This window comes from Macrobrachium nipponense, chromosome 39 (genome assembly GCF_015104395.2).
Source record: "Macrobrachium nipponense isolate FS-2020 chromosome 39, ASM1510439v2, whole genome shotgun sequence".
In the NCBI taxonomy this organism is placed as follows: Eukaryota; Metazoa; Arthropoda; class Malacostraca; order Decapoda; family Palaemonidae; genus Macrobrachium; species Macrobrachium nipponense.
The window spans coordinates 5,366,324-5,388,199 of NC_061099.1; the positions used below are offsets into that span (position 1 = coordinate 5,366,324).

At 40.6% G+C, this 21,876-nt stretch overlaps 1 protein-coding gene across 2 annotated transcripts in view; it reads right to left on the reverse strand.

Annotated features, from left to right (window-relative positions):
- The window catches only part of LOC135210063 (WD repeat-containing protein 35-like), a 103,448-nt gene that overhangs the window by 36,434 nt on the left and 45,138 nt on the right, over positions 1–21,876 (reverse strand). Inside the window, exons 2-13 of one of the 2 annotated variants that reach the window (XM_064242859.1) lie at positions 18,726–18,837; positions 17,317–17,483; positions 16,545–16,647; positions 15,469–15,629; positions 7,894–8,059; positions 6,812–6,960; positions 6,399–6,617; positions 6,071–6,206; positions 5,435–5,563; positions 1,435–1,532; positions 987–1,150; positions 686–764 (exon numbers count right to left, since the gene is read on the reverse strand). In XM_064242859.1, the coding sequence (XP_064098929.1) occupies positions 686–764; positions 987–1,150; positions 1,435–1,532; positions 5,435–5,563; positions 6,071–6,206; positions 6,399–6,617; positions 6,812–6,960; positions 7,894–8,059; positions 15,469–15,629; positions 16,545–16,647; positions 17,317–17,483; positions 18,726–18,837 (1,683 nt within the window). Of the gene's footprint in view, positions 1–685; positions 765–986; positions 1,151–1,434; positions 1,533–5,434; positions 5,564–6,070; positions 6,207–6,398; positions 6,618–6,811; positions 6,961–7,893; positions 8,060–15,468; positions 15,630–16,544; positions 16,698–17,316; positions 17,484–18,725; positions 18,838–21,876 lie in introns of those variants that run through there. The other variant, XM_064242860.1, reaches the window with a different exon arrangement.

Consider the following 21,876-nt stretch of genomic DNA (forward strand, 5'->3'; position numbering starts at 1 on the left):
AAGTTCTTAGTCTTCTTACCACTGATTTATGGTAACATGTATGAAAAGATTCATATCCAAGGCTTCAGAGCACAGCTGTAAGGAATTTGCAAAACAGTTTGAGGAATGACAAGAGTGTAAACTGAGTCAAGTGCAGAAATGTCAAGTATAATCTTTCCAGATAATCCTCAGCCTACTCAGAAAGATATAAGAAATTTCCTTATGCTGAAAGCAAAATACAGTACAGTTATATATACAGTGGTCCCCCCGTATTCGCGGGGGATGCGTACCAGACCCCCCCCCCCGTGAAGTTAGAATCCGCGAATGCTTGGAACCCCTATAAAAATGCTAAAAACAGCCTATTTTGTTAGTTAAAATTCAAGAAAAACCACTAAAAATATTCATACTTGGTTTTTTTAATAGCTTTATCACAAAAAGTGCATTTTATTATGAAATTGATAAAAAATCCAGGAATTTGTGGATATTTCTCATAGAAAAATACAGCGAATGCGCGAATTTTCCGCGAATAATGCGGGGGAAATGTTCCAGAGAAAAATCCGCGAATGTGAGAGTCCGCGAATCCAGAGAACGCGAATACGGGGGGTCCACTCTACTATAGCATCAATAATTATAAAATGAACTAGCTAAGACTCTCCAATGTTATACATTTGGGTGATAAAAACTAAATCTACAAATATATACTAACCTCTTGTCCATTATCGGAATTCCGAGTATCAAGATCGAGGAAAGTCAACAGACCAGTGATGTCAATTATTGCCAGACGTCTGAAATACATGAACACCATCAGCAGCAAATTTTCCTACAATCTACTATTTATATGTATGCTTTAACTTTTTAATACCTAAAAATAACAAAAAAAAAAAAAAAAAAATGTAATTTCACCTTCCCTCAGAAAAATGTACAAAGTGAAAGACAGTTGATACTTTGGTATTTCCCATAAGACTCCCATTAAAGTCACACCCTATGAAATTGTATCTTCCACTTACGATGAATTGCAGTTGAGAGCTAGTCTATGCGGACGACATGGTAATGTGTAACGGGCAGTCAAAGCTACATGAGGCAGAGTGTACCTTTGAAGTCCTCCCGATTCCCTACCAATTACTAAAGTTCTTTCACTTGCAGTCATGCAACACACTGGATCACCAGTTGCCTGTAAGTTTCAATATCAATAAAACAAAACCATTACAGTACTTTTATAAACCTTAGACTTAAGAAATATCTTGGTTACATAAAAAGGATAATGACAATCAGCATTAACTATGTAGACATACATTAGAGTACATATCAACTGCTAACAATACATCCTTCTGATAAAAAAATTATCACTAAGGCCAAACTAACTTGTTAGTTATGAAAAACTACAAAATCCTTCATTAAAATTCAGTTACTCAATAATAGTCATGATTATGAAATATGTTACTCAAATAAACACACCTCATACATTTTATCCCCTTCTCTGAATGCATCTGATACCCCAGTTGGTGTGTCATCTATATGATATAAGCGTTCCTGACGGTCAGGTTTCAGTGTGTCTGAAAGTAAATAGTACAATTTTCATCACATCAAAATTATTTTTTTTAATACAAACCAATTACTGGTAAAATTACAGTTTCGACCATTATGGGAAAACTGGAATAAAAATATATATGTTGCATCAGAAATAGTGTAGTTCCAACGGACTTAACGTTTCTTTTGACTGCAAACCATCCGATTTAGAGATTTACTATGTAATTGGAGTTAAAACGAGTTTTTCCAGAAAAATCAGTGTTTGCAACAGTGTTTTTATTGTTTTTGTTTCAGATTATGTTGTAATGAACAATTGTAAAAGCACAGATTTCTGTTCAGAAAGACCCTACATAATCCCAACAATTAGTGGGGACACCAGGTAGGAACCGAGGTTTTGGGTGGGGTAAAATGATATTTCCAATAAAAAAATGGTTTTTTATGTTAGAAAACAAATCCTTAAAGCAGTTAAGTATACCACAGACCTTAATCTTTTCGTCACAAACCCTAAACCTATCCTAAAACAACTAAAACCCAGGTAACCTAACAAACAACCCCCCTAACCTCACCTAGAAGACCCCAGTCAGACCCTAGACCTACCTAAACCTAACCCTAAACTAAACAAGGCAACCTAACAAACTCCCCTAACCTAACCTAGAAGACACTGGTCACAGACCCTAGACCTACCCCAATCACCAGAACACCAACTAACCATCCCACCTAACCTAACCTAAAAGCCGTGTCCTACCTAGCTCCTTCCTTACCTGCCGGGGGAAGGGGGGGGGGGGGGGGGGGGGGGGCTTCGCCCCTACTGCGACCCCCCCTTTACCCCAGGCTAAATAACTTAAATATATATTTTGCTTAGTCACTTCTTATCTTAAATGGAACCTGACGATGAAGACATGGAAGGTTGTGGTTGAGCCTCTTGTGAATGATCTGTGCCTATGGGAACACGTGCCTCAGATTGTGGAGGATACAATTGGCTGGCTGTATTCACAACCTCAGGAGTACCATTATAACTTCCATGAAACCGAGCGATCACCTCAAAATAAGAATAGCGACATAAATTGCACACCTGCACCGGAAGATCCATGACAGTTAAGTAATGAGACTGCTGAACGCATAGAGACTGGTAGGTTTCAAAATCGAAGGTGATTGGATATAATGAAAAATGTAACCAATCAGAGTTCAGTATTTTCGTTGTACCTATAGTTTTAAAGCGAAAACAAACGACAATCAGGCGTTTCTCCCACATTGAAATAGGAAAATACAAAATACTATCGATTACGATGGTATATTGCACGAAAAACAGATCCTTGGGATAAGAATAGAGACAAAATGAATCTTCCAATATTTCTGCAAGCCTTTCCTTACGATAGTTTCTACAAAAAATTTCTTAAGAATGGGGCCAGAAATGAATGATAATTTGTTTATGCATGAACATTGCCATAGACAAAAAAAAATTATAAGGAAAAAAAATAGCTAATGATAACTCAAAAAAAAAAAAAAAAAAAAACTAATTTCATTGGAAGACCGACATTACTAGTAGGAAGCCAATAATAACTCTTGAAAAGATCCCCGTATTTTGATTGGAGGAGCGACATTAGTGGGAGGAGGAGATGCGCATTTAAGCAAATACTACAGTGGGGCCCCCTTATTCACGTTCTCCGGATTCGCGGATTTTTCTCTGGACCATATCTACCCATTATTTGCAGTGAATTTGCCCATTCGCGGCATTTTCCGACAATAAATAATCACTAATTAGTGTATTTTGATGCTATTTTCATGCCTATATACATTTTTATGATACAAAAATGATATACTAATTTTAAAATATTAATATTGATCAATACTGTCTTAGTAAGTTTAATAAGATTAAATGATATCACATAATAATAATAATTCTCTCTCTCTCTCTTACAGAGATGTATGCTTTTTGTTTCATAAATGATTTACTAATTTGCAAATATTAATATTAATGTAAAGAGCAATCACTTCAATAAAGAATACTACAGTGAATTAGTAAGATTTTAGTTTATAAATTTTTAAAAATTATGTAAGAATGAAGGAAATCCCAGTCTTCACACATATCTCTCTCTCTCTCTCTCTCTCTCTCTCTCTTTTTCTTTTCTAAGATGAGAGAATTTCTATTTATAAATATTTTTGCATAATAATAATAGTAATATAAATAATTTCTAAATTCATATGTGATAGTATTTAAAAGAAATACAATAATCTATCCATTTCACTCTTTTAAATAAGGATAACCCTCTCTCTCTCTCTCTCTCTCTCTCTCTCTCGCCACACGAGATACGTATGTCCCAGTGGTAACTCTCGCCCTCTGTTTGGGTTGGAAGTGTATGTATAAGTATATCTTTAAGGACATTACTGCATTTTATGGTAAAATAATATTATACAGTACTAGTTTACAAATAATATTAAGTTTAATAAGATTAAAAAGTAACAATAACCTCTCTCTCTCTCTCTTTTACTTACATATGTTTATTTGTTTTGTAGTATAAATAAATGATTTACCTTATAACTTATTTTCAAATATTAATAAGATTAATTAAAAATAGCGATTCCCAGTCATTTTATCCACGTGGAAGAAGGTGGGCGGGGGAGCAAATGACAGTTTGATATACGAATTGGTGGAGGGGAAGGAGTCGGAGTCTAGAAGTTATTCTCTCTCTCTCTCTCTCTCTCTCTCTCTCTCTCTCTCTCTCTCTCAGAAATAATTCATAATTTCACTCTTGATGGTCAGATATGTGATGTTGCCATTCACTGGTCTCTCTCTCTCTCTCTCTCTGTCATTGGCTGCAGGTATACATTGTTAATGGTAAAATGTTTAAGATGTCTTTGAAATGATATTAATAATATAACCTCAAAAAATACAGTAATAGGTTAGTAATTTTAGGTATATTTGAAGTAGGATGTTATTAAAGGTATACATTTGGTATCTGAACTTTCAAGATAAGCAGTTATAAGCATTTTTTGTGGTAGTTTTAACTATTCGGGGGTTTTAACTATTCGCGGGGGTGTCTGGTACACATCCCCCCGAATACGGGGAGAACACTGTATTGTCACAGATGAAAAGAGATATACAAACTAACAAGAGCTACCTCGCGTGCCCATAGAAAGATATAGTACACTGAAGTTAGAAAAAGTCAAGACCTACAATACCTCAAATATTTTTTTTTCTCTGTAAGTATGCATTAGCGACAATAATGTATTGAGAAGAAGTGTTTTGTTATCACGTGCTTTACTCGGGAAAAATATTGATATAATAGATTTCCCATAATGGTTGTAAGTGTAATAATACCCAATTACCTTTACATAGCCTATTCATTCATGTGTGCAAATCTCAGATTTCACATTCTTCGCATATAATGAAGAGGACCTGCTATTCTTAGTACGTTGGTGCATGCACGTTTCCTCATGTCCTTAATGTGCAGCATGAGCAGCTAGCCAAGACAGAATATTAGTGGTATCAAGAGTAATGACATGTAAAATAGCAACCCTAAAATAACCTTTTTAAACCTTCACTGTCTATTAATAGTCTTCAGTGATGTAGATCCTATATGATCCAAGGCCACTTTCTAAACTGCTTTTCTGTCAATGCTGTCACACAAAGTGACAATATCACAAATAGCCCTTACTAACCTGCTAATAATGTTCACAGTTGACCATTTTTCTAAAGCACTTCCCCATAAAAGTTTGTTCTTAAAGGTGTTAGTACTGCACAGGAACTGCAGAGGAATTTAAAATCTTCCACAGACTTATTCTGGAAATACCAATCCTAAAGCTAAGAGATACAAGGGTCTTGCTTTGTACTTTTATTCCATAGAGTTGTCTTAGTAAACCAACTTTACACTTCTACTTTGTTTTTGATAAACAAAGGAATGAATGACCATCAATAACATTTACTTACTTGCCAATTCAAGAGAACTATGGGCTTTGGGTGTCTTGAAATGCCAGAGGTAAAAGTTTTCCTTGGAAGCAGCAAAGACATAACTGCTGCTCATGGCCAAATAATGTGGTTCAATATCTATATATTTACCTGAAAAAATAAAACAGTAAGAACACACTGATAAACTAGGATGTATAAGACATGCAAAAAACAAATTTCAATATGTGAAAAGATTGACGGCCAGTTGAACATCATAGTAAAATAAGTAAATAAATCACATAAGGGAAAAAAACATCATGGGCAAGATACTACAGTACATCTACATAAATTATGCCAACAATTTGCATAAACATTAAGTTTTACGAAGTTAAAAAAAAAAGTTCATATGAGAAAAAAGGCTACAGGAAGAATCACAAAATCATGGAGAAAAGGAATACGTAGAAAAAGATCTACACCTGATGTGAATTCAGGAAAAAAAAGAGATGAGAATAAGTCTAGCCCCATAACGAGAAAAGCTGATGAAAATATATTCATAATGATGAAACAAAACCTTCGTTTAATCATACTATCCACAGAATCTTACTCTACTGCTTAATGTATCTGACAAATTGACAATTTTCATAATAAACAAAAAAAAAATTGTCCTCATCTACTTACTATCTACTGGAGTTCCAATAGCATTGCATAAAATAAGTCCAAACTGTCCTGAACCATCATCAGTTCGTACAGCCAAAACACAGTGCTCCCCTGATGATGACATTCCCATTAAGTACTTGATGTGCTTAATAAAATGCTGTCATGGAGATAAAAATCAAAGCCTTATTTCTGTTCTATGTAGCTGTAGTAATCAAATTTATTGACGAAAATGTAAATGAAAAGATTCCTGCATATGAATACAATAATCAAAACTGCTCATCAAACAGAATCTGGTTTACAGAAGAATATATTTTATGCTCAATAATCAAATTAAAACAGGGTTTCTCACCTCATTGTTTCTGGTATCCCAAAATGTTACACAAGTTTCACTGCGGTCAGGCTTTGTATAGGTGTATACAACAGTATTAGCAAAATAGCACCATCTGTAGTCTGGACGGATGTTTGCGAAATATATGAACGAGTCCACAGCCAAAGCAATCCTAAGTGATCCACCTTCCCAAGAACAAGCTGTTATCTGCTTACCAGGAACTTTCAGAGTACGGAGATGCTACAGAAAATGTTCAACCATATAAATAATACAGTAATATTATTTTGGGTAAACAGTAAACATAGTACAGTAGTACATGTATAACGTTATCTCGACAAAAAGTTAAAAAAAATGTTTTCATATAAACTTCATACATAAGCATCTAAAAGCTTTCAAAATTAACAAAACAGAGCTTTAACTGCTGAAGCACTTACCTCACCAAAGGGTGTATAGAATTGGACAACATTACAGTCTTTATCTCCCATACCAGTCAACTGTAATGTACCAGCAACAGCTATAACACTACCATTGTGGTTCCACTGGCTGGAGCAAACAGTCATTCCAGTATCAATCAGGACAGGCACTGAAATTGAATGCTAAAAATATAGAATATTCAACCTTAATACAGTAGACATTTTTTACAGCAGTAAAATAAAAAAATCAATATTGACAAAATCTTATTAATATAACAATAACCAAAACTTGAAAATGCACTCATGTACTATATGAAAAAGAACAGAAAATAGCTTTATATATAATGTTGTGGTAAAAGATGTCATGAAACATTATTAGCTTAAGGAATCAATACAATTTTGTTTTTAATATGTACTATCATTATCATGATCTAAGAATAGGTGAAGAGCCAATCATGTGTGTGTGCATATATTCCTTCTTTGTAAAAAGAAGCTTCTACCGACTTGTTCAGTTAAGACTGAAGAGGCCAATTGATCAAGCTGGTAAAAGCTTCTTTAGACAGAGAAAGAAAGAAAAAATGCACAAACATAAACTGTGGACTTTCTTTGCCCATAAGTATGCTTAAGAAGTATTTTAAATCAATTTATATATTTGACTTGAATGTGTGCCTTGGGATCTCACTTGAAAAGATGGAGGTAACAGCAATCATTATTCAGTATTATTATTTTGTAAGAGCAATTTAGTAGTGATCGTTTGTTAATACTAATAAACTGTCCATAATCATCTTTACCCAAATCACTCTTTTAAGTGAACCTTAAAGACAAAATCAAAATATAAATCACCATGCATCTCAACACACTAACGGCAAACCCTGGCAATAGATCCAGGCACTAAATTTTGGAAGTGGCTGGTGATTACCCAATTAAACTTTTTCATTTTATAATGTCCACTTTATCTCATTACAGGATTTGGGAAGTCTGTAGGGTTAAAAAAAATATGGCATAACCTAATTCTGGCTCCTAACCATACTGTATAACCAAACACAGTACAAATATGCTCTCACTTCAAGTAATGTTGTACATAATTACTATCCGCGACTTACTATCATCGCTTTCATTCCGCATTATTTGCATTCTGCCATTGTCATAGCATATTGAAAGAGTAGGACAATCTGGTTCAACATAACCATTGCTTCCATTGTACCAAGTAAGCCCAACTATAGTTGCTCCAAGACCCATGCTCCCCAGGCACTGGATGTTGAGACGACTCTAACAAAACAAAACAAAATTAATTTATGTATTAATCAGTCTATAACAAACTGCATAATACACATGAAAAGAAGTCAAGCCTACTCATATGTACATGAAAGTAGGCATGGAAAAACCCAAGCAACTTGTTATTGCTGAGAGTAAGGGTTAACCATAATTATAAATTTATACACTAAGACAGTAAAATGACAAATTTTCTAAGACAATTTGTATTTTTCATAGCTACAAACCTGAGGTCTTAACAATAGAATAATTTCTAGCGCCTAGCTGGATCCAGTTAAAAAGCAGATAAAAGCAAGGAATCATGTGATATCTGGCAACGTATGCGTAGATCGGGTGAAGAGTGGTCAAGGACCACGCACCTAAGCCAGTCTTTCCCAACTCAGGATGATTTAAACAGAGGGGTGGCTAGAGGTGAGGAGTTTAACGTTAAGACCTCAGGTTTGTAGCTATGAAAAATACAAATTGTCTTAGAAAATTTGTCATTTGTTCATATGTGTGAACAAACCTTCGGTCTTAACAATAGGATAGACTCATACTGGAGGGAGGGAGGTACGTATAAGACATCCTAGACTGGCTGGGGGCCTACCCACCAGTCCAGCTCTCAAAAGAAATAGTTCTTGGAAAGGGACTGAAGCCTGTTGAGAAGCTAGATAAATTGATATCTAACCACTCAGAACCTGAGTGATGTACAATGATATATGGGATAACCATTGTACAGGAACCAAAGAGAAACTTTGACAGTCCAATAACAAACCAAGACACTAGGGTTTGTATTACTCCCAACTCCTTACCAAGGAGTGGAGCCTATGCTACCAAATAGCGGGTAAGATATTTGTATACTGCACAACCACACTACCATTATGACTACCTTACTCACCTGTATCAGACCAGTCCAGCAAATGACGTGTCTATTCCTTAAACCGCCCAAAGGAAGAAGGAAAGGTACAAGAGAAAGAAGGAGACCAGCCAACTCACTCATTCTCTCATCCACACGATCATCTTAGGTAAGATACAAAGGTGCCTTGTTAAGGGCAACTATGAGTTACACAACCTGTTGGGCAGCCACCACAGGACCCTGGGAAAACGTGTTCGTAGATCTGTGGGCAATATCCTTTAGATAGGAGGTGAATGTGGACTGGCGTAACCAAGTACCATCGCTCAGCACTCTATGTACAGCCAAGTTCTTTTTGAAAGCCAGAGAGGGATCAATACCTCTAACGTCATGTGCTCTAGCCTGCACAGATGTGGTGGTGGAATCATCAAGAGTCAAGTATGCCTGTCTGATGGCTTCCCGTATCCAAAAAGAGATAGTATTCTTAGACACCTCTTTCTTTGTACGGCCTGTGCTAACAAAAAAGTCTGTGGCAACCTGGTCCAAGGTGCCGAGTCTTTTTGAGATAGCAACGTAGGGCCCAGACAGGGCACAACAAAAGCTCTTGAGCATCACCACCCACAAAGTCAGTCAGTGATGGAATGGAAAACGAAGTGAACCTGTCATCATGCACCAAGGGATTTTGGGTCTTGGCCACGAATTCCAGGACAAATTCGAAGGACATTGACCCCCAAACCCTGGTGTGCTTCACCTCATAGCTCAGACCGTGGAGCTCTCCTACCCTCTTGGAAGATGCCAAAGCCAAAAGGAAAACTGTATTGAGCGTCAGGTTCCTGTCAGATTAGCGACGCAAGGGCTCATATGGACTCTTAGTGAAGCTCTTAAGAACCAAGGAAACATCCCAAGTTGGAGGCTTGAGTTCTCTAGGAGAACTCGACTGCTCAAACCCCTTAACTAGCGGGGAAAGTTCCCAGGAAGAGGAGATGTTGATACCATAAAGGCGTAACACCAAACTCAGTGCCGCCCTGTAGCCTCTAATAGCGGAAATGGACAAACATTTCTCTTCTCTGAGGAAGGATAAAAACTCTGCTATTCGCTGAATAGAGGTCGCGAGTGGAGAAAAACCCGTTTACGACACCAATCACAGTAGATCGCCCATTTGCCTTGGTAAACTGCAGAGGTCGACTTTCTAAGACTGCTGGACATGTGCCCAGCTGCTCTCTGAGAAAAGCCTCTCACTCGGAGGAGATACTTGATAGCCTCCAACCGTGAAGAGACAGGGATTCTACCGACTGGTGGAATCTTTCCGCATGGGGCTGACACAGATGTCGCCAAGGGGGAATCTCCCTCGAAACCTCTGACAACAACAACAGCAGATCTGGAAACCATTCCGCTTGAGGCCACAGAGGGGCTACCAAAGTCATCCTTAGACCCTGTGAACTCATTAGCCTGTTCAGAACCTGACAGATCAAACAAAACGGTGGGAAGGCATACACCTCCAGGTTGTTCCAGGGATGTTGGAATGCATCTTCTGCCAATGCTAAAGGATCAGGAACTACTGAACAGAACACTTCCAGCTTCCTGTTGAAGCCTGTCGCAAAAAGGTCCAGCATGAACCTCCCCCAAATCTGGAAAAGCTTGTCTGCCACCACTTAATGAAGGGACCACTCTGTGCCTAGGATCTGATCCTGGTGACTGAGTTTGTCTGCGACCACGTTCCATTTCCCTGGGATATACCTGGCTGAGAGCTCTACCAAAATGCCGAATGCCCACTGGTGAAGCAACGACGGTCAAGGCGTGAAGTTGATGTGAAACCAGGCCTCCCTGTTTGTTCACATAAATCTACCACCGCAGTGTTGTCTGACATGAGAACGACAGAATGACCCTCTACCTTCCCCCAAAACTCCTTCAGACCCAGAAAAGCCACCTTCAACTCCAAGACGTTGATATGTTGCTGTTTGTCCTCCAAACTCCAAATGCCTGAAGCGATGAGGCCTAAGTGCTACCCCAACCTGCGAGGGAGGCATCCGAGAACAGAAGAATTCCGGTGGGAGAGAACGCAGAGGGACACCCTTCAACAGATTCTGGTCGTCCAACCACCAACGAAGGTCTTCTCTCACTTCCAAAGACAGAGGAACCATAAACAGGGGAGAGTCCCCTGCCGGAGACCAGAATGCTCCCATTCTCCCAGTCTCCATTGCAGAGACCAAAGATGAAGACGCCCATGAGGGACCAGCTTCTCCAGGGAAGATAACACTCCCAGAAGAACCTACCACTGATGAGCTGACTGATGTGACTTTGACAGGAAGTTGCACGCTACCGGCCGCAACTTCTCCAATCTCTGATCCGACGGGAAATCTTTTGTCAACGTCGTATCGATGACCATGCCCAGGTAGAGAATCCTTTGAGTGGGTACGAGGTTCGACTTTTCCTGGTTGACTAATATGCCCAGGTCCAGACGGAACCGAAGTAGACGATCCCTGTCTTACAGCAGCTTCTCCCTGGAAACTGCCAAGACTAACCAATCGTCGAGGTACCTCAGCAAATGGATCCCCTGAGCATGGACCCAACTTGACACAAGAGAGAAGACCCTTGTGAACACCTGAGGGGCTGTCGTCAGCCCAAAGCACAAGACTTTGAACTCGAAGATCTTGTCCGCTAGAGAGAAGCAAAGGAACTTCCTGGACGTGGGATGAACAGGGATCTGGAAGTATGCGTCCCTTAAGTCTATCGACAGCATGAAGTCACCTTCCCTCATGGCTGCCAACACCGAGCGCAGGGTCTCCATCTTGAACAGTGTCTTCCTGATGAGGTGATTCAAGGTGGATAAGTCGATCACAGGCCTCCATCCACCCGACGCCTTGGGCACCAAGAAGATGTGACTGTAAAACCACGGGGATGGCCACACTTCTTCCTCTATCGCATCCTTGTCCAGCAAAGAGCCAAGAACTTCAGAGAATCTGGAGGATATGCCTTCCTGAGCTGCGGCTTGTCCGACAGAGGAGGAGAGACGTCGAATAGTAGCAGGTATCCCACCCGAAGGACATCTGCCACCCAACTTCTCCGCCCCATAACTCTGCCCCAATGGCCAGCCAGGCACCTCTCCACCCGTGGCGCAGGAGAGGGAGAGGTGCCTAACCTACTGACGGCCCCCTTTACCTCTGCCCCTTGGGCCCCTTCTTGGCTTAAAGGAACGAGAGCGAAAGGGGCATTGATCTTCAGACTTAGGCTGTGTCGAACGGGGAGGCCCTACCAAACTCGAGGTCCTTGATGGCCTACCAGGCGACGATCTCCTCGACTGCTGCTGGACCAGGGGAGGAGGAGGAGCCGGATGTCTCCAAGGACAAGACTCCGACTAAGACACTGCCTTGGTGCACCAGTCGGTCTTTGGTGTCAGCCCGGCGCCAGTCTATCGCATTTTCAAGTTCTGTCCGAGGAAACAAAAACTGGGACCAACAGATCTCCGTTCCTTAATGCCAGCAAAGACTCTGTGTCGAGCGATGTCTCCATAGTAGACAAAGCCACATCCCTCCTAATCAGAAGAAGATTAGCCCATAAATTGGCACTGAGGTGTGCCAAATATGAAAAACGCCTTGCCCCCGGACTGCAATAGACTGGCTAAGTGAGGCGGCACTCACCAACCCTTCCAGGGACCTGTCGGAAGCTACCTTGGCAATAACCACAGACCAGAGGTCCAGCCAAGAAACCATCTGTAATATGAAGGCTGCCGTAGATTCCAAAGCCGAGGCTTCTTGCGGAGACAAGGACGGAGTCACCGACCCCACCTGTTCCAAAGTCAAACCTGGCTTCAGGCGAATGTCTGGGTTTAGGTGGCATGACAACAAAAATGCAGAGCTCGTAGCATAGTACTTCCTATGTCCCGTGAGACGCAGGGGTAGTAGTTTGGTAGAGCCCCTAGAGCGAAGCGACCCGTCCCGGTCAGAAACAGAGGCGTTAACCTTCTGCAAGACCGACTGAACGTGGCCCGACAAAGGAAGCTGAAGAGATGATTTGGGGTCCTAAGTAGCTCCTACCAAGGCTTCCAAGCAAGAAAAGAGTGTAGGATGACCAAGCCTGGGCCCTACTTTCCAAATTGTTAAACCCACGAATGAGATCAACAACTTCCGAAAAGGAAGACAGAAACTCCTGCGTGTCTCCCTCTTCCTGCTCCGGCACTGAAGACTGACGACGAGGAGGGTAGGTAGGCTCTTCTAATGCGCCTCTCCACCAAAAATTAACGGAAGGGTTAGCAGCCAATCAGTCCAAAACCCTACTAACCTGTCTGGGCTGGGTCCAAGCATCGGCCTCCAAGACGGACCCACTGCAACACTAGGAACATCACTTACCACAACAGACGACTTCTCATGTCCATGAATGGTCACGGGCGTACGTACGTGACATGGGGGGGAAACTTGAACACTCGAGATCGACAGAGAATCCCTTAGAGTCGAACTCTTGGAAGCACCAGTGAGAGAGGCAGGCAAACACTCCAGCTGCACCAACTCCGTGCTCACTACCTTCGACCTCTTGACAGGTGCCTCCAGATCTTTACAGCGACGAATAGGCCTTGGAGAAGAAGGAACACTAACATCACGTGCACGGACAGGGGAGGTTGCAGCAAGCTCGTAATGTGCAAGGATGGGGGGGGGGGGTGGGGGGGGGTCACATTCTTGATTTGAGGCAGAGGACGAAGCAACCCCTGCAGAACGCACACCACTAACACTGCCCGAAACCACAGCACTCTCGGGAACACGTCCACGTTGTTCCTCCCTCGAAGGCGAAGGAAGGGCAAAGTCCTTAGCCTTCCAACGCTTGATAAGCGACGAGGCGTTGAGGGGGAAGAGGGAGAGGAAGACATCACTAGTTTCTTGTGCGCACTCTTCTCGGGAGGCAGTGACAAAGCACCAACGTTTTCCTACCAGTCCTCCCAACTGATAAGGCAGCCATCTTCACATCCAATACAGAGTCTAACCTCTGAAGCAATGCCTGCCATATGACCTCTGACCGATGTGCCAGAGAAGGCTCCGAAGACAAGGAAGGGAGATGTTCGAACTGGATGGCAGTGATGATGTCACGGCTGAGCAAGACAGATCAGAGGAGACGACTAGGAGAGACATCATCGATGCGAGTGACGTCACAAGCGGCGGCGACGTCACGGTTTCCCCTCGGTGCGAGGGGGAGAGAGATGCCACTGGCGGAGGAATACACATAGATGGACCCGTGACGTCATCAACGGGGCTGACGCCGCAGAGTAACTCCGACTCAAAGTGGCGGCAGACACTGGCAGAGCAATACAAGATGGCCGACCGCTGCTACCATAGAAGACGAGGCCAGAAGGAGGGGGGATGGCCTGGCCAAGACTGGGAAGGGGGGGCCTCCACAAAATGCGCTAGCCAACCCACTCCAAGGGTGACTGGGGTAACCCCCTATCCCAAGCGTCTTCCAAATCGCCGCCATTTTGGATGCCTCTGACACCGGAAGAGAAGAGATTGATGGAAAAACCTCACCCTTCTCAGGAACCAAATAAACTCCCAAGGAAGAGGGGGCTACATTACAAATATTACCCTGGCAACCTTCCGATACTTCCATCGACAAATCAATGGAAGAAAAGGAAGGAGATGCAGGGACAACGCTACTATGGGGGTTGACTACTGCAGGAGACGAAACATCGGGAATAGGAGCAAATCCTTCCCAAGTAGGAAGAGTTGAGACTCTCCGATGTTCCCTCTTGCCATAAAACTACCTCCACTGCTCTTTAGGCCATGCCTGGCATTCTGTGCAAGGATTCGTAATGGTAAAAAAAATTCGAACGACACCTTCTGCATGTGATGTGAGGGTTGGTCACTGCCAAAGCCAAAAAACGAGAACACTGAAAACCAGGTACTCCGGGGCACAGACGCTGAGAAGGAGCAGAAGCAGCCATAATACCAGGCAAAAACACACACACACACTAAAAGAAACAAAACGGCAATGAACCGGGAAAAGGCCAAGAGAGTTAACAGAACTCTCACCCAGGCTGTCAAAGAAAAGACTGGCATAGGTGCGTGGTCCATGACCACTCTTCACCCGATCTACGCATGCGTTGCCAGATATCACAAGATCCTTGCTTTCATCTGCTTTTTAACTGGATCCAGCTAGGCACTAGAAATTATCCTACTGTTAAGACCTCAGGTTTGTTTGCGTATGAACAACTAATGATATGATACTGCATTAATACTTGTATGATTTCTGTACCTAACAAATAATTATTATATACTGAGATACATAACTTGACCCTACAAAAAATCAACTGTCAATTCAATTTTCTTTTTTTTTGTAATGACAATATATCATAAACTGTCATAAATTTTAGCTGTTTAAGACCATTTAATGAAAAGCAAAAAAATCAATAAAAAAGTGGGTCCCTCCCTTCAACTTGCTACCTACTGCACTGTCTCTGTTAATAAATTACTATTTGACAAAAACCTACTGTCTTCTTCCGTAAATTTTATCTTTGTCAATAATTTCACAAGGAGACAGCCAAACAAAAATAGTGTTTTGTGTCATAAATGCGTATAACATAAGAAGTACTTACCACAAATCCACCAGTGTTATCATAAACATGGACTTCGCCGTTGTGAAGTGAAAACAACAGCAATCGTGAATCAGGTGACCACTCAACTCCCATCAAGTGATGTCCTTTCAATTCTTTGCCCCAAATTCGGTTACCATCAACGCTGCCGACAATTACAGCACCTGCAGGAAAAGCAATTCCATAACAATTATAATTGAATGTAGGGGTAGTTTTAGCTGGCAAAACAATTTAATTTAACATAGCCATGAAAACAGTTATTCAGTAGAGCCTATAAACTTCTGGAAGATAAGCAACTAGATGCATTCTATATCTAAGGGCAAGTCTACACAAAGAACAAATGAGCACAAGGTAGTGATTAATGGGTGCCAGGAACTGCTGGTCTGGTAACTACTACATAAGCAGGGATACATCTTCTAAAAGAACTTGGTGCGTGGCTATCTTTCTTGTAAGATTCATCAATATTCAATTACAACAATCGTCATATGGTGTGGTACTCATATGACTTAAGAACAATTCGGACACTCATAACAAACTTACATCTTATTCACAAGAACACATGTTACACCATCACAGCAACCCCTTTCTTAACCCTATGGATAACCAGACTGTTGCTAGTCATGTAACTACATGCTGATTATGTTTCACCATTATTTAGGGAAGTTTTTCTTTGTCCATAGCTGGTTACAGAAATGAAGTATAAGTCATTCTGAAATAGGGCTAGGCATTTGATCATTTCAGAGTTTTTCTACAATGCACTCCTCGTGTGAGAGGGGACTGGCAAGACTAGATCTTGTCTAAACAGAGACTTTCCTATCATGAACAGCTGATATCCTGATACACTGAACTGATATCTTGAATTTTCTCTGATGACAAAGGTAAAATACTTGAGACCCAAATGAAGGAGGATGGTAACTCACTGACAAGGTCTATCTTCTCATTAAGGGGCAATGGTTTGTTTAAATATGAATACATTCAACTTGTGGCTTTTTCTCTTGGTTTATGAACTTGCAGAAAAGACAAACAATGTTAAATTTATTTATATACACTGAGAAATGGGTATGACTTCAGTTACCTACCATCCTCATAAACAATGCAAATTTTCTGTCCTTCACTGTTCCATGCCATTCCACGCACTACCGATTTATTCCTGTTGTTTATCATCTCTTCATACCATGAACCCTGGAAGACAGGCTCCAATTTACAATACAATCTCACTAAACTGCCTGAAACTTTCAAAAGAAAAAAGTACTGTTTAATAAGGCAGATAGAAAAAAATATAACTAAAATTTTATAACTTAAAAAGTAGAAGAAAAAATTAAAATGACTGTAAATGAATATGTATCCCTAAAACAAATAAAAATTTTAAAACCCATTTCAATCAAAAATACCCTCCACCTTCTGGGACCACAGATATTAGCATAAAGCAGATGTCAGCCTCATCAGCCTAAAAGGATAATTATTTATGAGTACGTAGTGTATATTTTGGATCTTACCAAACAGGAATAACCCACACAATGCAGAGCGTTATGAGAAATGTGCACTTTTAAATCACAAAGTTTATGAAAAATTTATAACTTGTCACCATCAAAATAAATTTCAATGATGTATGCCACTACAGAAAACCCCCTAGCCTTTAAAACAGGCCTCTGAATACTCTTATCTATCTATGCTCAAAAACACTGCAAAATGTACAGAGCATTCACATCATAACATCCAGTTGCAAATGAGGACCGAGATCTAGTACTAACAGGAGTGGTTCTTCAGCTACTATATTACAGGTCTATACAATACCAAGTACGGTAAGTGATATATAGGGCTGCTAAAAGCCCAAATTCACTCTAAACTTACCTTATACAGCATCCATACAATAATAAGCCCACTCTGGTCAGATGACGTAAGTTTTTGATGCGATTCATTCCAAGTCACAACTTGAATTGCACCACTGTGACCTTCCAAAGTTTGATTCATGGAAAGGTTTGAAGGGGCAGCTAACCCTTTCACCTTTGTATCCTTTCCTAAAATATAAAAAAAAATTATACTTTTATAAGGTCAACATTAAGAATCCTTGAAGGTTCAGAAACTTCAGTATGACAACTACATTTCCTTCTATCATCTTAAACCTGAACCATTTGATAAATAATCAACTTGGCCCCCTTAAGTGGAAGCATTTAAATCCAAATACATGCTCTGGAGATATGTAGAATAATATGTATCATACATATAAAATGTTAACCGCTGCCGCCAGCCAGTGGGTCTCATTAAGGAACTGACCTCTAAATTAACTTCCTGATGCTTAACTTGCTACCTAAACATCTGCGATGAATATTGGTCACTGGTGCACAGTTACCTAAGTTCAGCTCTTCTTTTTACTTTCACCATTTCCTCTGTTTACAGTTCTGTCTCTCCTTGTCTGATCATTAAAATAAAAACTTATTAAACTAGACTTCATGATACTGTTTAACTCCACTTTATTCTCTGGATTTTATGGTAATACTGTACTACATTTCTACAAGCTGCTAACTGAAAAAACATTGAAATTGGAAATCTGCATCCTGAAACTATTTAGGAACTAATGTAGTACATAAATTTCTGACTCACATCAGGATCAGACCTGTCTCTCAAATGAAAGGTCAAGCCACTACCAACTAATCCACACACAAATCAGAAAAGAAGACTATGAGAAGAACTTACTAGCCATAATACTGCTCTTATATGGTGGAGCAAAAGAAAAGGCAAACAAGCAAAACTCAGGTGCAGAAAGAAAAGTGTAAATCGGTATTCTTTAAAATAAGTAATCACCAACTCGCCTTCCAAAAATATTAAACTATACAAAATCTTTGAAATAAATATGAGCATTATCTTCTGATTATTATTCTACATTTCTAATTCTGTTGTCTCTGATAAACTCTAGTATCTTCTCAGAAACTTTATTGAACACTGATCCCAATAATCTGTATTATTTTGCTATAGTATCCGAGAAAAAAAAAATGAGCGGACTTAACATCATATAAATATCAGTCTTTAATAGGAAGTTATGAGATAGCATTTTCTTTTTTCAAAGAAAGTTTAAGAATGAAACTTTCTTTCCAGAAAGAAAATGCTAAGGCTGTTTGGCAAGGGAGACGCCACCTTGCAAGTAAATACTAACACCACCTATTCTTGGAAGAATAATTAAATATTTTGTCTGACCTCAAACATACATATAACCAAGAAAGGGGGGGTTTGTCCTTACAGAGACTAAAACTCAAAACACTCACCTGCCTCAAGCTTTAGAACTTTTAGCAATCCGTCATCTCCGCCACAAGCAATGTAACCTTGGTCTTTGTTCCATCCAACACATCGTAAACGAGTGTTGTTAGGAATGGCAATCTGAAGGGAAAACAACTTTGATAAAAAGAATTTCCTATATTTCCTAATTACATATTAAGTATCAATTTCCATGATCATTTCCCAAAATGTATACCGCATATAAAAAACATACCCATTTCTTACCTAACAAGTTTTAAATAAAATAAATTTGGTTCTAGAAGTTTCACCTAAATGAGTAAAAATACCACTAGGAAAGCATAGATATTATAAAGGAGAAACTATTTTTGTTCGAGATATACACTGAAGACCACAGTTAAACTCTAGGAATGAAGGCCAATATAAATTAAGAACTGATCAAATTGGTTTACCTTAAATCTTGTGACCTTAGCACAGTACACAAAAGCATATTCTGAATTATATCATAGCCAAGGACATGATGCTGGGATACAGGGCAAACAGAACCCTTGTTCTTCGACAGAATGGCAACTCTTCATGCATTTTTTAAGCATATTTATCTGCCTTAGACATTAACACAGCATGGGTGTATTTAAATTCAAGTTTTTCCAGTTTGCATTCTCTGGATTAAACAATCTGTGCTACCTTAGAGAGTGAAACTGAAGAAGAGTTGTGAACTTACGTTTAAGCTTATTTCAGCAGTTATTTGCCTACGTACTTAGAAGTAGATCAAATACATTTCTATAGGAAAGTGGGTTTGGGGCGAGAGGTGGGAAAGTCTTCCGTCACCCTAGGATCACCTAGCATGAAATCGTGCATAGCAGAACGATGGGGAGTCACAGCTATTCTGCAGCATTGTCACTTAGGATGCTGGTAAAACAGATGCTCGGTGTCCTTGGCCTAAGGCTCACCAATCCTGTGCATTAGTCTCCTCTCAAATGGTTGATCTTCTTCAAATAGGCCTGCGAGCAGTGATAGGCACCAAATGGCTGGACCAAACCCTTTATTTGTGTGTTAGTCTAATTCCAGGTAATTCTAGGCAATAAGGATTGGGATGTCAAATGTATTTTGCTGTGTTTAGTACTAGCCCCTGGGGGTTAATTACAATCAATCCCAAAAAATAACTGTAAATTCTTAAAAAAAACCTGAATACTATAGGAAAATGACATTTTTATGATAAAATAATATTTCATGTATACTTACCTGGTAGTTACATATAGCTATAGTCTCTGACGTCACAGCATAATTTCAAAATGCTTGGTAGCGCTAGTTGATTGGTCAGGTGATCCCTTCCCCCCCGCCCCTTACCAGGGTACTACTAGGAACTATTCCAGCTAAGCTCAGATTTTTTATGCCTACCTGTCCACAGAGGGGAGGTGGGTGGGCTTTTGTTATGTAACTACCAGGTAAGCATATACGTAAAATGATATTGTTATTGTACAATAAAGTTTCATACATACTTACCTGGCAGATATATCCTTAGCTATAGACTCCGTCGTCCCCGATAGAAATTCGAATTTCGCGGCACACGCTACAGGTAGGTAGGTCAGGTGATCTACCGCCCCGCCGCCACGCCGCTGGGTGGCAGGTAATAGGAACCATACCTTCTAGAACCAGATTTTCTCTTCCACCTGTCTCCTGAGGGGAGGCTGGGTGGGCATTCAATCGTATATATTGCCAGGTAGTATGTATGAAACTTTATTGTACAATAACAATATCATTTTCATACATTCAACTTCCCTGTCAGATATATACTTAGCTGATTGGCACCTTTGGCGGAGGGTAAGAGACAGCTAATTACTGATTAGACAGGTAAACAACATACGTTGTAGGTAATAAATAAATAAAACCTTGGTTCCTATGTGTTTAGACGAAGGGTCGACTTCCTAGCTATTGCTAGTAGTCTGCTTCGTCTCAAGAGCCTCAGCGAGGATGTGACCTATGGCTAAGAGTTCTTGTAGATCTGTCAATGGGGTCTTATCCACTTACTCGACAGAATCTAATGGTCATTTGTCAATGGGGTCTTATCCACTTACATGACAATACACCTATGCCTAGGGGCATAATTAAGGAGCACAACACCGATCCCGATCACCTGATCCTAACACGAGGGTTTGTGCTTAGTTTGAAAAGAGCTATCCCCAAACTCCTTTCAAACAAACCAAAGAAAAAACAACACTATGTTAACATAAAAATTAACTCACTTACTTAAGGATCAGTGTCGGCTCCCTATCCCAGCAACGTATCCGTAGACACGTAAAACCAAGAGAGAAGGATCTCTCGTAGGTCAACTTGACCTCCTTCGTGCAAAGGGAAGTCAACACAGAGTTGCATCTCCCGTAAGTTACAGCTAATATGTCCTTCACGACATATTGTTATGTAACGAACAAGAATTCATAAAAGCTCACACTTCAAGCGCTTTTAATTCTCAGCTGTTTGAAGGAATCATCAAGTTATTCATGAAGTGCTTTAGCGATCACATTTATTTCAAAGAAGACCAGGGCTTCCTTTGAAATGGATCTTTTCTGGATGAAGCCTAGAGCCTGGCTTGCGCCTGGGTGGCGCCTCGCGCCTCATGTCTGGCTGGCGCCTCGCGCCTGCCTGACACTTGGTTGGCGCCTAACTCCTGGAAGGCGCTTTTCGCCTGACTCATGGCTGGCACCTCGCGCCTGGAAGTAGCTTCGCACCTGGTTCCAGACTGGAACTATTTGGCGTCTGGCGTCAGCCTGGAACTATTTGGCGTCTGGCGCCTGGCTGACTCCTCTCCACTTGCTAGAGCTTCGAGCTTGGTAGAGTCTCGAGGATGTCTGGCGATACCCACATCGGACACTCTTATCTGTCCGATTTGTTCGCCTCTAGCGCATCTGCGCTAGGTTGGAGGCCCCCTCTTTCTCTTCATCAGACAATGACAGTGTTCCTTGAAACTGTCTGCCTCTGGCGTTTTTTACGCCTGTTTTGGCATATGGCACCTGGTTGGCGCTACATTGTCCTAAAGTCCTGAACATCCACAATAGTTTATCAGGAGACTGGAGAAGAGTGGAAGAAGTTCTTCCACTTTGAGCTTTGGCCTCTCCGGCAAGGGGAGGTGATTGTAATCAGCTACATCCAGTAGACGATAGGATATCTAACCGTACGAGAGATAAG